At 47.0% G+C, this 16193-nt stretch overlaps 1 protein-coding gene across 1 annotated transcript in view; it reads left to right on the plus strand.

Moving 5' to 3' along the window:
* The window catches only part of LOC110530907 (kelch-like protein 29), a 330236-nt gene that overhangs the window by 259455 nt on the left and 54588 nt on the right, over positions 1 to 16193 (plus strand). The window contains exons 8-10 of the mRNA XM_036985426.1: positions 703 to 815; positions 972 to 1118; positions 10708 to 10906. Of these exons, the coding sequence (XP_036841321.1) occupies positions 703 to 815; positions 972 to 1118; positions 10708 to 10906 (459 nt within the window). The remainder of the gene's footprint in view (positions 1 to 702; positions 816 to 971; positions 1119 to 10707; positions 10907 to 16193) is intronic.

Genomic DNA, 16193 nt, shown 5'->3' on the forward strand with positions numbered 1-16193 from the left:
CACACACACACACACACACACACACACACACACACACACACACACACACACACACACACACACACACACACACATACACACACACACACACACACACACACACACACACACAGCTCTGTGCTTATAGATGGGAGATCTGGTGGTGGTCAGTACCAATGTGTCTCATTTGATCAGGCCTCACACAGTGGGCCCCAGCCCAGGGCTGTGTGTGAAACGTCTGTACCTGCAGTACTAATCCCTGCTATGCCTTCCCAGTCTCCTGGCCCTGCTCAGTGGGCACCTAGCGATCGATTCCCCTTGTTGTTTGTCCCTTGAGCTGTTTGAGTTATTACACTCTCTCCCTAGCCCCAGATATACACAAAGATAGACCAAAGCTCTCCCCTCTTTCTCTCTCCCTTCCCCCATCCTGACTTTTTAATGGATGTGTGAATGACAATCTCTCCATCTCTCCCCTTTTACCCCCCTCTGTCTCTCCCTCTCACCCTCTTTCTCTCGCCCTCTCCTCTCTCTCCTTTCTCTCTCTCTCTCTCCTTTCTCTCTCTCTCTCTCTCTCTCTTTTCTCTCTCTCTCTTTCTCTCTCTCTCTCTCTCCTTTCTCTCTCTCTTTCTCTCTCTCTCTCTCCTTTCTCTCTCTCTCTCTCTCTCTCCTTTCTCTCTCTCTCTCTCTCTCCTTTCTCTCTCTCTCTCCTTTCTCTCTCTGCAGAGAAACAGCTAACAGCAGGGAACTGTCTAGGTGTGCTGGGCATGGCTGAGGCTATGCGATGTACAGAGCTCCACAACATGGCCAAAGCCTTTGCACTCCAGAACTTCCCTGAGGTAGGTGGATTTACTGAATGAACAAATCGATGGATGGATGGGTGGATAAATACATGAATGAATTCATAAGATGTTCATAAAAAAAACAAGAACATGATAAAAACAGGATTGTTTTTTTGATTTATCCCAATCAAGTTTCAATCCTTTGTGCTGTAGGCGGCAGGTCAGGAGGAGATTCTGAATGTGTCTAAGGAGGACCTGGTGGCCTACCTGTCTAATGACAGCCTCAATACCAAGACTGAGGAACTGGTCTACGAGACTGCAATCAATTGGATCAAACGAGACCCCACCTCCAGAGTACAGGTAAGGCAGGGAGGGTAGAGAGGTAGGAGGGAGTGGTTCAAATCAAATTGTGTTTCTCACATGCGCCGAACACAACGGGGTGTAGACGTTAGCGCGGAATGCTTACTTACGAGACCTTTCCCAATATGCAGAGTTACAAAGTAAATACAAATATAAAATAGTAACACAATAAATACTGATAGCGAGGCTATGTGCAAGGAGTACATGTACCAGGTCAATGTGCCGGGGTGCGAGGTAGTTGAGGTAATTGAGGTAATATTTAGTTGTAGGTAGGTTGTGAAAGTAACTAGGAAATCCGGATAGATAATAAACAGAGTAGCAGCAGCGTAAGTGAAGATGGTGAACGGTTGTGTGTGTGGCGTTTTTACTGCCAGCATTGGTTTGTGGTGGTAAATAGACGGCTACGAATAATATAGATGTGAACTCTCTCGGAAGATAGTGTGGTCTACAGCTTATCATGACGTATTCTACCCCAGGCGAGGACATAAGACTGTAAAAACACCAGCAAATGTGATTTTAATTTAGAAATCTGTTACAAAGTATTCCCACACATAAGAGAGAGATTTGTGATCGTATACAAATATAAGCAAGGTTTGAAATTATTGTTTTATCTGTCGTGGCTATTTGTGGTCAATTTGCAGTCTATCCGCGGCTGAATCTAGTTGATGATATGTGGTCTGTGGCTGGGGTCTTTTTTTTCTTGGCTTTTCTCTGACACCGCCTGATATAGAGGTTCTGGATGGCAGGGAGCTCGGCCCCAGTTATGTACTGGGCGGTCCGCACCACCATCTGTAGCGCCTTGCGGTCGGGTGCCAATCGGTTGCCATACCAAGCGAAAATGCAGCCAGTAAAGATGCTCTCAGTGGTGCAGCTGTAGAACGTTTTGAGGATCTGAGGGCCCATGCCAAGTCTTTTCAGTGTCCTGAGGGGGAAGAGGCGTTGTCGTGCCCTCTTCACGACTGTGTTGGTGTGTGTGTGTACACCGAGGAACTTGAAGCTCTCGATCCAGTCCACTACAGCCCCGTCGATGTGGACGGACGGACGGACGGGTGCTCGGAGCTCCATTTCCTGTAGTCCACAATCAGTTCCTTTGTCTTGCTGACGTTGAGGGAGAGGTTGTTGTCCTGGCACCACACTGCCAGGTCTCTGACCTCCTCCCTATAGGCTATCTCATCGTTGAGGGAGAGGTTGTTGTCCTGGCACCACACTGCCAGGTCTCTGACCTCCTCCCTATAGGCTGTCTCATCGTTGAGGGAGAGGTTGTTGTCCTGGCACCACACTGCCAGGTCTCAGACCTCCTCCCTATAGGCTGTCTCATCGTTGAGGGAGAGGTTGTTGCCATGGCACCACACTACCAGGTCTCTGACCTCCTCCCTATAGACTGTATCATCATCGTCTGTGATCAGGCCTACCACCGTTGTGTCATCAGCAAACTTAATGATGGTGTTGGAGTCGTGCACGGCCAAGCAGTTGTGTGTGACCAGGGAGTACAGGAAGGTACTAAGCACGCACCTCTGAGGGGCCCCGTGTTGAGGGTCAATGTGGCCTCTGTCGCTAATAGGTAAAAGCAGTGGTCGAATTTGTACTGGTCCATTTTCAACATGTTCATTCAGCGTTTATGGGTACTCGACTGTAGTGTACTGTATGGCCTGGTTTGTTGTGGGAGTGCCATATAGCCCCACTGTGATCGAACCTGGTTAATCGGGACTTAATGCTGTTCTGACAACATCATCATCTGTTTACAGTATCATCACTCAGATTTGGGTCGCATAGTTAGTGTTGGATCCATAAAGGTTTGTATCCTGCAGTGAGCTCCTCTCCGATCCATGTCCTCTTCTTTCACATTCATGGAGGTTGGTTAGTCGATGTGATGTATTGACCCTGAGACGTATCAACTTATTTGTCGAAGTGTGACCAGTGTCGGGGAAGCTACTCTGAAAATATAGTTGACCAAGATACCAATTACTTTATACTGGAAGACGTTAAGCTACGCTAAAGTTACCCTTAAGAAATCCAGTATTTATTGTACTTAAGTAAAGTTACCTTGAAAAAGAAGTTCACTACGTCCAAACTACTTGGTGAGAAAATGTCATATCTAAATCTTAAATTGTTATAGACTACAAGTTGCAAAAACAGATGGCTCTGTAGTCATATGTTAACTTAAATGTAACGTTTCTCGTTAAACACATAAATGGTGTTTCAAGTGAGCTTTATAGGCAGGTCTGATGCGGAAACAGAAAGGAACTGAATAAAACAGTTCAAAAGTAGTGTGCCATACACCACTACATGCCAAAGAAAAGTGATGCACTACTGAAAACACTACCAAGATTTGAATTGAGTTCAACTACCTCCAAGCTACTGCAAAATGTCATTTAATTACTAGTTAAATGACATGTTGTTCACCACTCCCTAACACTGAGTGTGATCTAGTGGACACCAGCCTGGTTGCCGTCTCTGTTGAGCTAGTCTTCTTAGCTTAGCTAACATTCCACTCCCTGAGTGGTGAGGAGTTTTGACAAGTAACAGGAGAGGGAAGGAGTGGAATGTGAGCTAAGAAGACTGGTACCCAGACTAAGTATCTCAAGGATATGACATCATCTGATAGCGTTTTCATTGCCTTTCAAGACGGACCAAAACCCCAATTCAATCAACTGCAGATAAAGGGATGTTGCCTATACAGTGGGTTCACTAAGAATGTTCAGACTGTATCAGAGGTATTGGCTGTAAATCGAACCTACCGAAAGCAAGCCGATTCCCTCTCGCGGATATTGTCATCATTGAACATGGTCAGTACCCACATTTATTTTATGTAAAAGCTTAAGTACGAGTCTCCCTCATTTTACAGATGCCTCATTTTTCAGGTGCAGGGCAGAGAATTTAGGTACAGGTAGAGAGAGAAGAGGACTGTAGCAGTCCTGTAGCAGCGTTTTTAATGTGTCTAGAGGAGGTAGTGTGGTTATAAATATAGCTAAAAGGGACTTCAAATGTCCTAGAGGATGATGGTAAGACTTTCATGGGAGTGTTTCTGTCTCTACACAGCTTTCAACCTTTTCTGAGCTCTTGTCAAAAATATGAGTGATTCTGGTGTAGAAAAGCAGATTTGGGGATGTGATCAGCACAATATTGGAACTAGGACATTCTGGGGGGGGGGGGGGGGGGGGGGGGGCGGTTTCACACACACAAGGACCTCTGCTCTTCTGAGGATCAAAGTCCGTCAGAAAGGCTTTGACCAGTTCACTTCCGCTCGGGTCAGCATTAATCTCACAGCCTATTGGACAGGAGAGAACAGCGAATCAGGGCATGGCAAGGGAACGAGGGGAAAGTGAAACGGACAGACACTTCACCTGCCGTCCACTCCTGTTCCTCCTTTCCTCCCTCTTCTCTGTCTCCTTGTTGCTAAGTCAGAGATAAAAACTAATACCTTATAGCAGTCAGTGGTTTCTCAAATGGAGGGTCAGGACCCAATGGTGAGTTGCTGCTCATTCCTATTTGCGGCTGATTCCTTTTGGGTCACAGCTTTAGACTTGGGTCTCTGGTTTTGTTTACTCACAATAACACCTTCCCAAAGGTGACATTTAGAGAGCGAGAGGGAGAAGGAAAGCGAGACAGTGAGAGGAGAGGGGCCCCAGTGTCCCTGGGAGGGGAGAGGAGTGAAGGAGGGGAGGGGAGAGGAGTGAAGGGGAGGAGATGTTAGGGAGTAAAGGAGAGGGGATGAGAGGGCGGGAAGGATGAGAGAGAGGTTCTTTCCACAAGAGAAACTGACCCCAGCATTTGAGTTGATACGCTCTGCTCACCACAAGCTAATTTTCACCTTTCCTCTCTCCCTCCCTCCACACCTCCCCACGTCCCTCTCTCCTGCCATTTGGAAAAAGAGTGCAGTGGAAATTGCTCCCCTGGAACCTGTGATATTTTTTAATGACACGTCAGGGCCAATTGTCACAGGGCTGACACTCTCTGAGAGGGAGAGAGAAAAACACCAAACGCTGGGGGCTGTATGTATGTATGTATGTGTGTGTGTGTGTGTGTGTGTGTGTGTGTGTGTGCACTGCACTGGCATGTTGACAGGGGGCTGAGTAAATAATATGCAATTTTCCTTCTGGAGTGAGGAAACAGAAACAGGGCTGGACATCGCTGAGAGCCAGAGATAGAGAGAGAGAGTGTTTGAGCATTAATAATGGGTTTGTGTATGACTCACGTGAGAGTGAGAGAACAAGTCAGAGAGTCAGAGAACAAGACAGAGAGCCAGAGAACAAGACAGAGAGACAGAGAACAAGACAGAGAGCGAGAGAACAAGACGGAGAGCGAGAGAACAAGACGGAGAGCGAGAGAACAAGACGGAGAGCGAGAGAACAAGACGGAGAGCGAGAGAACAAGACGGAGAACGAGAGAACAAGACGGAGAGCGAGGGAACAAGACGGAGAGCAAGGGAACAAGACGGAGAGCGAGGGAACAAGACGGACGTAGAGACTGAAGGATGGGCGGAGCGACGGGCGGGAGCGACGGGCGGAAGCGACGGACAGAGAGGCGGAAGCGACGGACAGAGAGGCGGAAGCGACGGGCATACTAAAGAGACGGACACACTAAAGAGACGGACACAGAGAGACCGAAGAGACGGACACAGAGAGACAGACTGAAGAGACGGACACAGAGAGACAGACTGAAGAGACGGACACAGAGAGACCGACTGAAGAGACGGACACAGAGAGACCGACTGAAGAGACGGACACAGAGAGACCGACTGAAGAGACGGACACAGAGAGACCGACTGAAGAGACGGACACAGAGAGACCGACTGAAGAGACGGACACAGAGAGACAGACTGAAGAGACGGACACAGAGAGACAGACTGAAGAGACGGACACAGAGAGACAGACTGAAGAGACGGACACAGAGAGACAGACTGAAGAGACGGACACAGAGAGACAGACTGAAGAGACGGACACAGAGAGACAGACTGAAGAGACGGACACAGAGAGACAGACTGAAGAGACGGACACAGAGAGACAGACTGAAGAGACGGACACAGAGAGACAGACTGAAGAGACGGACACAGAGAGACAGACTGAAGAGACGGACACAGAGAGACAGACTGAAGAGACGGACACAGAGAGACAGACTGAAGAGACGGACACAGACCGAGAGATACAGACTGAAGAGACGGACACAGACCGAGAGATACAGACTGAAGAGACGGACACAGACCGAGAGATACAGACTGAAGAGACGGACACAGACCGAGAGATACAGACTGAAGAGACGGACACAGACCCGGCGAGACAGACACAGACCGGAGAGACAGACAGAGAGACCCAGACAGACAGACCCAGACCTGGAGAGTTGGGCATGGAGAGACCGGAGACACGGACACACCGGAGACACGGGCACGGAGAGACCGGAGACACGGGCACGGAGAGACCGGAGACACGGGCACGGAGACACGGGCACGGAGACACGGGCACGGAGAGACCCAGAGAGACCCAGAGGAGACCGAGACAGAGAGATGGAGATAGAGGGAAACATGGAGACAGACAAATACCCCTAATGTGAGACTGGCACGGAGAGACCGGAGAGTCGGGCACGGAGAGTCGGGCACGGAGATTCAGGCACGGGGAGTCAGGCACAGAGACCGGACGGTCAGGCACGGAGAGTCAGGCACGGAGAGTCAGGCACGGAGGGTCAGGCACAGAGGGTCAGGCACAGAGAGACCGGAGAGTCAGGCACGGAGAGACTGGAGGAGACCGAGACAGAGAGATGGAGAGAGAGGGAAACATGGAGACAGACAAATACCCCTAATGTGAGACTGGCACGGAGAGACCGGAGAGTCAGGCACAGAGAGACCGGAGAGTCAGGCACGGAGAGTCAGGCACGGAGAGTCAGGCACGGAGGGTCAGGCACAGAGAGACCGGAGGGTCAGGCACGGAGAGTCAGGCACGGAGGGTCAGGCACGGAGAGACCGGAGGGTCAGGCACGGAGAGTCAGGCACGGAGAGACTGGAGGAGACCGAGACAGAGAGATGGAGAGAGAGGGAAACATGGAGACAGACAAATACCCCTAATGTGACATTTAATGGTGGATTTGGTAGATATAAAGAGCCAGTCATTCACTGCACTCTGGGAAAAGAGTTCACACATCAATAAATAATGGGCATCTGACGTTTGCCATTTCAGAACCCACAAAGTTTTTTTAATGAATGGAGGGACGTTATTACATGTTATATTAATAGCGTTTCTCTTATTTCTCTTAGTGAGGGTCTTTAAAATGTGTTTTCAGCAGGTATAGAGAAGAACCAAAAGGATTGATTATCCCAGTCTGTTTTATAAGACACTGCATGTTATATAAACATTGGAGCACGAAAGACTGTCCTTCACCACAAAATAAGTGTAGACAGACTCTCTCCTTGCGGTTTAAAAACCGTCTGAAGTGCGTGTTCACCAAACATACATTGTGCTTTAACAAAGAACTCTCCTTACAAAGCCAGATCAACACAGAACACACCCGGAAGGCCTCTGTCTACATGGATTAACAGGAAAAAGGCTGATCTGGGAGGGGTGAGCTAGCTAGCGTGTTATTGAGTGAAATCATGCTGAAACTGCCCCTCAGAGCAAAATAGCTGTGTGTGTGTGTGTGTGTGTGTGTGTGTGTGTGTGTGTGTGTGTGTGTGTGTGTGTGTGTGTGTGTGTGTGTGTGTGTGTGTGTGTGTGTGTGCCTACCTACCTGTAGATAGCCGTGGTCGTGTCCTCAGCATCTCAACAGCAGCCTGCCTCTTCCATATCCTCAATCCCACGACCTCTCCTCATCCCTTCATCACACACACACACACACACACATCACTAACCTGAGGGAGAACACAACACACACACACACACCATTGCGTGAGCCTAGCCCTATTAATGTTTGTCGGTCCAGGTGAATGCGCTTGTTAGCGCTCTGAGGCTAAGCATGGCTATGCGCTCGAGTAAACTCCAACCCCCACAGCCTACACATAGTCTACACCACAGGAGGTTGGTAGCACCTTAATTGGGGAGGATGGGCTCGTGGTAAAGGCTGGAGTGGAATTTGTGAAATGGGATCACATACTTCAAACACAGGGTCTCCAGGTGTTTGATGCCATTCCATTCCCTCTGTTCCGGCTGTTATTATGAGCGGTCCTCCCCTCAGCAGCCTCCACCGGTTTACACACATGGACTTTGAATTCGCAATCTGTCTTTTATTCATCCCTCTCTTCTTTCGGTTCTTTCTTTTGGGGGATTGGGGTGTGTGTTTGTGTGTGTGTGTGTGTGTGTGTGTGTGTGTGTGTGTGTGTGTGTGTGTGTGTGTGTGTGTGTGTCAGTGTCTCAGTCACCTTCTACGGTCCATTTTTCACTGAGAGCTGTTTGGTCTTTTTAGTGACGGACAGTGTATAAATATGAGCGTGCAGGTATCATTTGTACATAAGAACTGCATGGTGCCACACACACACACACATGTAAATGGGCTGCGTTTACATGTTGAGGCAGGGATAATCTATATAGTATTGTGTCTAAGAGCTGTCAAGACTACAGGTGAGATCTAGCCGGGAGGAACACACACACACACACACACACACACACACACACACACACGAATAATGTCCACCCTGTGTTTCCCTCTCTACTCTCAGTGGGGACTGTGTGTGAGATATACATATTTTCTTTAGACACAGAATATTATTGTTCAGATGTATTTGGGGATGGAATGCATTGGCGTGTGGCTTTCCACGTTTAGTGAGTGCCTCTGCTCGTATGTGTGTGTGAGCGAGAGAGAGAGAGAGAGAGACCCTTCTTGTTCACAGCTGTTCCATAGCCACTCAGCTGCGCTGTGAGTCACTTAGATGATTGAATACACCTCTGTCACACATCACTCTGCACTTAGACACTGTACTCAGCCTGCACTTAGACAGAGAGAGACAGCCAAACACAGAAACTATGTCAGGCCTGACCCAGGATGGAGGGAGGTAGGGATGATCTATAAGGGGTATTAATACACAATATAATACGTCTTGTGTGGCTTTAAATGTGAAGCTAGAAGTATGATGCCCATTTACATATCGATATATTCATGAGAAAAGGAGAGAGAGAGAGGCAGCGACTTGTTTGTTTAATCAAGTAAAGAGTATACTGTGTGTTTTGTGTTTGTGGGGGAGAGAAACCCATAGTCCCGTCTGTATACTGTGTGTTTTGTGTTTGTGGGGGAGAGAAACCCATAGTCCCGTCTGTAAACTGTGTTAACTGCAGGCACACAAACCAAATGTCAACAACACACTCTCCTCTCTTTTCCTTCTTCTCCTCTCGTCCTCTTCTCCTCCTCCTCTCCTCTCCTGCATACTCCTCTCCTCTTTCTCTTCTCCTCTTCTCCTTTCCTCCTCTCCTCTCCTGCATACTCCTCTCCTCTTTCTCTTCTCCTCTTCTCCTTTCCTTCTCTCCTCTCCTGCATACTCCTCTCCTCTTTCTCTTCTCCTCTTCTCCTTTCCTTCTCTCCTCTCCTGCATACTCCTCTCCTCTTTCTCCTCTCCTCTTCTCCTTTCCTCCTCCTCCTCTCCTACTTACTCCTCTACTCTTTCCATTCTTCTCCTCTCCTCTTTCCCTTTCTCTCCTCTCTGGTAAGATTCATTGAGGACGATCGAGCCAGATGTCAGAGAGATACTAAGGCTGGCTGTACGATCCTTCCAGAGTGGTCATAACGCTGAGCTAGAGGTCAATGGCTCAAATTCTGTGTACTGTGGTGTCTACGGACATTGTCGTCTCGGGTTGTTTACAACGTTTAGCTCTGACAGAGACAAGAGTCCCATGGGGGTTCTGGACGTCTCTCACACACACACACACACACACACACACACACACACACACACACACACACACACACACACACACACACACACACACACATACACACACACACACACACACACACACACACACACACACACACACGTGTTCTGACTTAGAGGCAGCTGTAGAGATCTCTGTCAACCTCTCTCTCTCTCTTTCTCTCTCCAACCTTACACTGACACAGCCGATCCCAAAGTTTACTGCAAACTTCCTTCCTTCCTCCAAATGAGATATTTTCTTTCCCCCTTCCTTTAGATATTACATGATTTGCACAGTCAAGACGGTTTATAATGAGTCGCGTGTGTTTATATTTGCCACTGTGGTGTTGTCTGAGACGGACATGAAAGTGGTTGTCTGTGGCAGCACAGTCTGTGTGATTGATTTACTCTCATATCTGGGTTTGTTTATTCGTTGCTAATCTAACACTTCTTTGAGGCTTCCAGGAATTCTTCATCTTTACTGCTGTAGACTAATGTGTGTAGTCTGCACATAGTAAATTGACATGCCTTTCTCTTTCTCCTTTCTCCTTCCCACGCCATTCCCCTTTCTCTTTCTCCTGGCCCATCTCCCTCCCTCCACCCTCCCTTCCCCTCCCTCTATCTCTCCCCCCTCTTGCTCCTGGCCCATCTCTCTTCCTCCACCCTCCTCCTCCCTTCCCCTCCCTCTATCTCTCCCCCCTCTTGCTCCTGGCCCATCTCCCTCTCTCCCCCCTCCCTCTATCTCTCCCCCTCTTTCTCCTGCAGCATGTATCAGAGTTATTAGCAGTGGTGCGCCTTCCCTTCATCCACCCGTCCTACCTGCTGAACGTTGTGGACAACGAGGAGTTAATAAAGACGTCGGAAGCATGTCGAGACCTGGTCAACGAGGCCAAGCGATATCACATGTTACCTCACGCCAGGCAGGAGATGCAGACTCCTAGGACACGACCACGGCTATCTGCAGGTAGGTGTACACCAGGGATGGGCAAATGACGGTCTCCTCGGATCAGTAGTTATACTTTTTAAAATAATATATATATATATATATATATATATATATATATATATATATTAATTATTTTAGCGGGGGGGGGGGACTCCGTCAGGGTCTCAACTTACTGTTAGAATAGTAGAATACACAAGGTGCAATTTTGAAATTTGTTTTTGCAATCAGCAGTTTTTCTCTTGTTATGTCAGTCACTGATAGTCACTCAATTAGCCCATGTCAGCTATTTTCGTTTAAATTAGTCTAGCAGCCAGCTATCTAAACTTAGTAATCATGGTCGAATTACCGGCTGAGGGGCCCCCATTTTGATTTTGTTAGTCTCACTCAGATATCATATTAAAAACTTTAAATGTTTCTCTTCACCCTATGGCAAGATTTTTTAAATTGCAGGAAATTAGCTGTGAAACAGCACATTTTCCTCTCCGCCCCATGGCAAAATGAGTAGAATTGCATGAAATGAGTTATAAAATTGCTAAATATTCTCTCCGCCCCATGGCAAAATGTGTAGAATTGCGGCCAACTTGCTTTAAATGTGCAACTCTCTCTTTGATACAAGGGCCTTAGGCAGTAGCCTAAACCGATTCCTTTTTTTTGTTAGACACTCCTTCACTATCTTGTGTCTAGCTGATTCAAAAAACGTAGCCTATATTCCCTTCTCCATCTCCTTTTGATAGGCTATGCATATAGGCTACGCTTTCATCATTTTCTGCATGGCTTTCTCCCGGATCAGACAACGGATGTAACAGAGTTCCATCTCAAAAAGTGGTTTGAATGGCCTAAAAACGTAAGGTAGCCAGGGGACTAATAATGAGAGAGAACGAGCAATATCAATTGCCGGTAAGAAAAAATGTTATGACAAGTTTAATCAAAGCTTATTTAGAAAGAAATGATCCATACCAGCCGGGGGAAATCCCTCCAAGCGAGGTTGAAATTACACCAAATGGCCAATAACCCATCATAAAATCTTTAAGACAAGTTCAAGTGGAACAGTAGCTCTTCCCAAAAATATTCTAGCCTAAGAAGGTGTTGTCCTGAAGTTGCCGCTTTCAATAAGCAGAGGCTTCTCTCAATCCCAGCGTTATGAGAGATGGAACAAACAATACTCTTTTGTTTTCGATTATTTTACGAGGCAAATAAAGCAATTATTATCTAGATCTGGAAACGGGAGACAGTTTCTATCCAGCCCATTAAGTATAACCTAGCCCTCTACGGTAAGACCGTTCATCATCAGACTGTTACTGCTTCATCATGTGTGCCACACACACACACACACACACACAACCCTGTTCCATGCTGAAGCTCCTCCACCAGAAAGGTATATTAGAAAAGATTTGCCTGCACTTATCCTCTGTCCAGGCTTTCAACAGCATTATCTTTCATCATGACTCATCCAGTTGTAGCATTCGATTTCGTGCTGTAGGTATGGTTGGCCATTAGGGGCCTATACCATCATATATCACAATGTTTTATGGGTACATAATCCCGATAGGACAAAGGTTGACATTGCCTAACCCTAACACTCACACATGGGCTGTCACATGCATGCCAGGATATGCAATGTAGAAGGCACGAGGAAGCAATGACATAAATGCACATTTGGGGCAGAAGAAGAAAGCGAGAACATTAGTATGCCATTTACATCCAATGAAAAAGAAGACTTTGGGGTGTGTGTGTGTGAGCCAAGCACAGACCCTGTTATTATGAAAGCTTGGGATGGCCAACCCGAACAGTGTCCCTGGGTTGTCTGGGCTGAGGTACTCCGGGTGCTTTTACAGTAGGCCCAATACATCTCCAAGTGCCTCTGAAAACAAACGCCAGCTGCTTTCAGAACAGTCCAGGCATTTACAGTCACTTATTCCTATTATTATTCTATAACAAGAAGTTCACCTCCAACCAGCCATTCACTCTCCAACCGTTCAGGCTGTCCCATTCAGTTTGTTTACATCATTAAAGCAGATATTTATGGGGATAGGTAGCCCTGGACAGACAGTTCTTTTGTTCGTTAGATTTTCCTCCCACTCGGCCAAGTCTTTTTCTGGTACCCCCCCCCCCCCCCTCAATAAAAAGCTGTCTAATTAGTGTGTGTACGAAATTTATTAGAGCTTAGCACCAACATAACACGTTTTCTGCTTGGTAGGATTAGGGTAATTGCTAAACAAATGTCACTTTATGGTGTGGACAGTTTAACGAACCTGCCTTCCCTGTTCTGCTAAAGGTGCGCGTGCGCACGCCCCACTCTGTCATTGGTAAACAAGCAGAGTAAATGGTGGTAGTTTAATAGTTTGTGTGTTTAATTGTTTTAATGCAGAGTGGGGTAGTGGTTTTAGGGAAGGGGAGGGGCTCTCGAAAAGACGTTCCAAAAAAAATACTTTTGTATAATTCATTATATCAAGGTTTCTTTTCAGTTTCTGTCTCTCTCTCATCTGAGGTCAAACCTCTCTATTCAGGGTTCTAGTCAGGCTTGGCCCCTGGTTAGTGTGTGACTGATTGAGTGTGGTGTTAGTCTGGCCATCTGATCCTCTTGTTGACTGGCTCTGAGATGCACAGCGGGGCTGAGTCAGAGGGACATGGAGGCTGGAAGAGGCTGCTCCTAGAGAAAGTTCAGTTAATCCTAATGGTGACCAGCAGTGACCTGTGTCAGGAGGAGAGAGAGAGGGAGGAAGAGATAGTGGATGGGAGAGAAAGAGAAATTGAGGGTGGATGAGAGAGAAATTGAGGGAGTGGTGTGTGTGTGTGTGTGTGTGTGTGTGTGTGTGTGTGTGTGTGTGTGTGTGTGTGTGTGTGTGTGTGTGTGTGTGTGTGTGTGTGTGTGTGTGTGTGTGTGTGTGTGTGCGTGAAAGATGGGGCACCACCTGAGCTTGGAAGATAAGTCTCAAGCGGAGAGAAAAAAAAGGGAAACTGCGTGATGTCATCCGTGAAACACTGCTTTCCCAGTGCTCTCAATCTGTGTTTGTGTGTGTCCGTACGTAGACCTATCTCCCTGCCAGCTATCTCTGGTGTCACAGCAGGAGACACAGTTCACCAGAACACCGTACTCTCCCATATACCCCCACTCTGTTACTCTCCCATATACCCCCCCCCCCCTGTTACTCTCCCATATACCCCCACTCTGTTACTCTCCCATATACCCCCACTCTGTTACTCTCCCATATACCCCCCCCCCTCTGTTACTCTCCTATATACTCCCCCTCTGTTACTCTCCCATATACCCCCACTCTGTTACTCTCCCATATACCCCCCCTCTGTTACTATCCCATATACTCCCCCTCTGTTACTCTCCCATATACTCCTCATCTGTTACTCTCCCATATACTCCCCCTCTGTTACTCTCCCATATACCCCCCCTCTGTTACTCTCCCATATACTCCTCCTCTGTTACTCTCCCATGTACTCCTCCTCTGTTACTCTCCCATGTACTCCTCCTCTGTTACTCTCCCATATAACCCCCCCTCTGTTACTCTCCCATGTACTCCCCCTCTGTTACTCTCCCATGTACTCCTCCTCTGTTACTCTCCCATGTACTCCTCCTCTGTTACTCTCCCATGTACTCCTCCTCTGTTACTCTCCCATGTACTCCTCCTCTGTTACTCTCCCATGTACTCCTCCTCTGTTACTCTCCCATGTACTCCTCCTCTGTTACTTTCCCATGTACTCCTCCTCTGTTACTCTCCCATATACCCCCCCTCTGTTACTCTCCCATATACTCCCCCTCTGTTACTCTCCCACTCTGTTACTCTCCCATATACTCCTCCTCTGTTACTCTCCCATGTACTCCTCCTCTGTTACTCTCCCATGTACTCCTCCTCTGTTACTCTCCCATGTACTCATCCTCGGTTACTCTCCCATATACTCCCCATCTGTTACTCTCCCATGTTCTCCTCCTCTGTTACTCTCCCATGTACTCCTCCTCTGTTACTCTCCCATGTACTCCTCTGTTACTCTCCCATATACTCCCCCTCTGTTACTCTCCCATATACTCCTCCTCTGTTACTTATCATCCTCTTCCATCTCCTCCTCTCTCTCCTCCTCCTGTCCCTCTCTTCTCCACATCAGGCCACATCAGGCCACATCAGTACAGTTCTCTCCACCTGCTATAGACAGCAAGATTTCACAGCATGACTTGAGTAATTAAAAGTTGTCCGGGAGTGGAGGTTAAGTTTAGGCATTCATTCCGACTTAGTTAAAGCCAGACTCAGTAAGTCAACACCAGCTACGTCAGTTTGTTTATTAATGTATTTTGTCGGGCTGACAGATCTACTTTTTTGTTAACAGTCCCATGCAAGTCGTCATAACGTGCTAGGCTGCCTGAGAGTTCTCAAGGGGCCGCTGGGCGAGCCACCTTTTGATCCACCTAAGCCAGTATTAAGCATGTAGGCTACTGTATTATATATTTAAAAAATGGTCAAGTCTGCTATGAACGTTAACAGTAGTAAAATGTCATTCGAATTTACATAGCTAGACAACTGTGGTGCAACTATAGCTCCGATAACTGCAGTGCAAACACTGTCAACCCTGAGCAACTAGCTAGCCTATGTTGAATTATATATTACATTTGCCTGAAAAAGGTTGCAATAGTAAACACAACATCCAAGAGGAAAATAATTAGCTAACAACTCCATAAAGTTTGCAAGTAAGGGCACAGACATTTATTTGGCTGAAAAGTACCAGCATGCACATTTAGCAATGCATGTGTGGATCTACCAGCCGTTTGCTAGCCAGCTAAATTTGCTAGCTAGATAATTCCGATCTGTTGCCAATTATTTGCATATCTGATGCCTTTCTTTCCCCTAATGTGTAAACAACGCAAAAACAAACATGGTATCAGATCTTTTCACTTCCGATTTATACCATCTCCATATGGCTGTGTTTCGACATGCAGTTCAATTATTGTAGTTTTTCTACTAATTTGTCTTTTGACCAATCAGATCAGATCTTTTCACATCAGATCTTTTTCACAACTGATCTGATTGGTCAAAAGCAGCCAGGTCATCTGTGATATTAAGTCAGTATTCGACATCCATCGGGAGATGGCGTGAACACCCGGCCACTGTTACCTTGAATTAGGTTTGGACTTTGCTTGGGAATTATGGACAGGGAGCATCTGCCTCTGGTGCAAAAGGTTGCATGTTCGAATCCAGCGATAAACAGACGTTTTTGAGATGTTGAGCAAATCCCAAACCTTAACCGTTATCTTAACCATTCAGAGTTAATACCTAATGCCTAAATGTAACCATAACCTTAAATT

Source organism: Oncorhynchus mykiss, chromosome 8, assembly GCF_013265735.2.
Source record: "Oncorhynchus mykiss isolate Arlee chromosome 8, USDA_OmykA_1.1, whole genome shotgun sequence".
In the NCBI taxonomy this organism is placed as follows: Eukaryota; Metazoa; Chordata; class Actinopteri; order Salmoniformes; family Salmonidae; genus Oncorhynchus; species Oncorhynchus mykiss.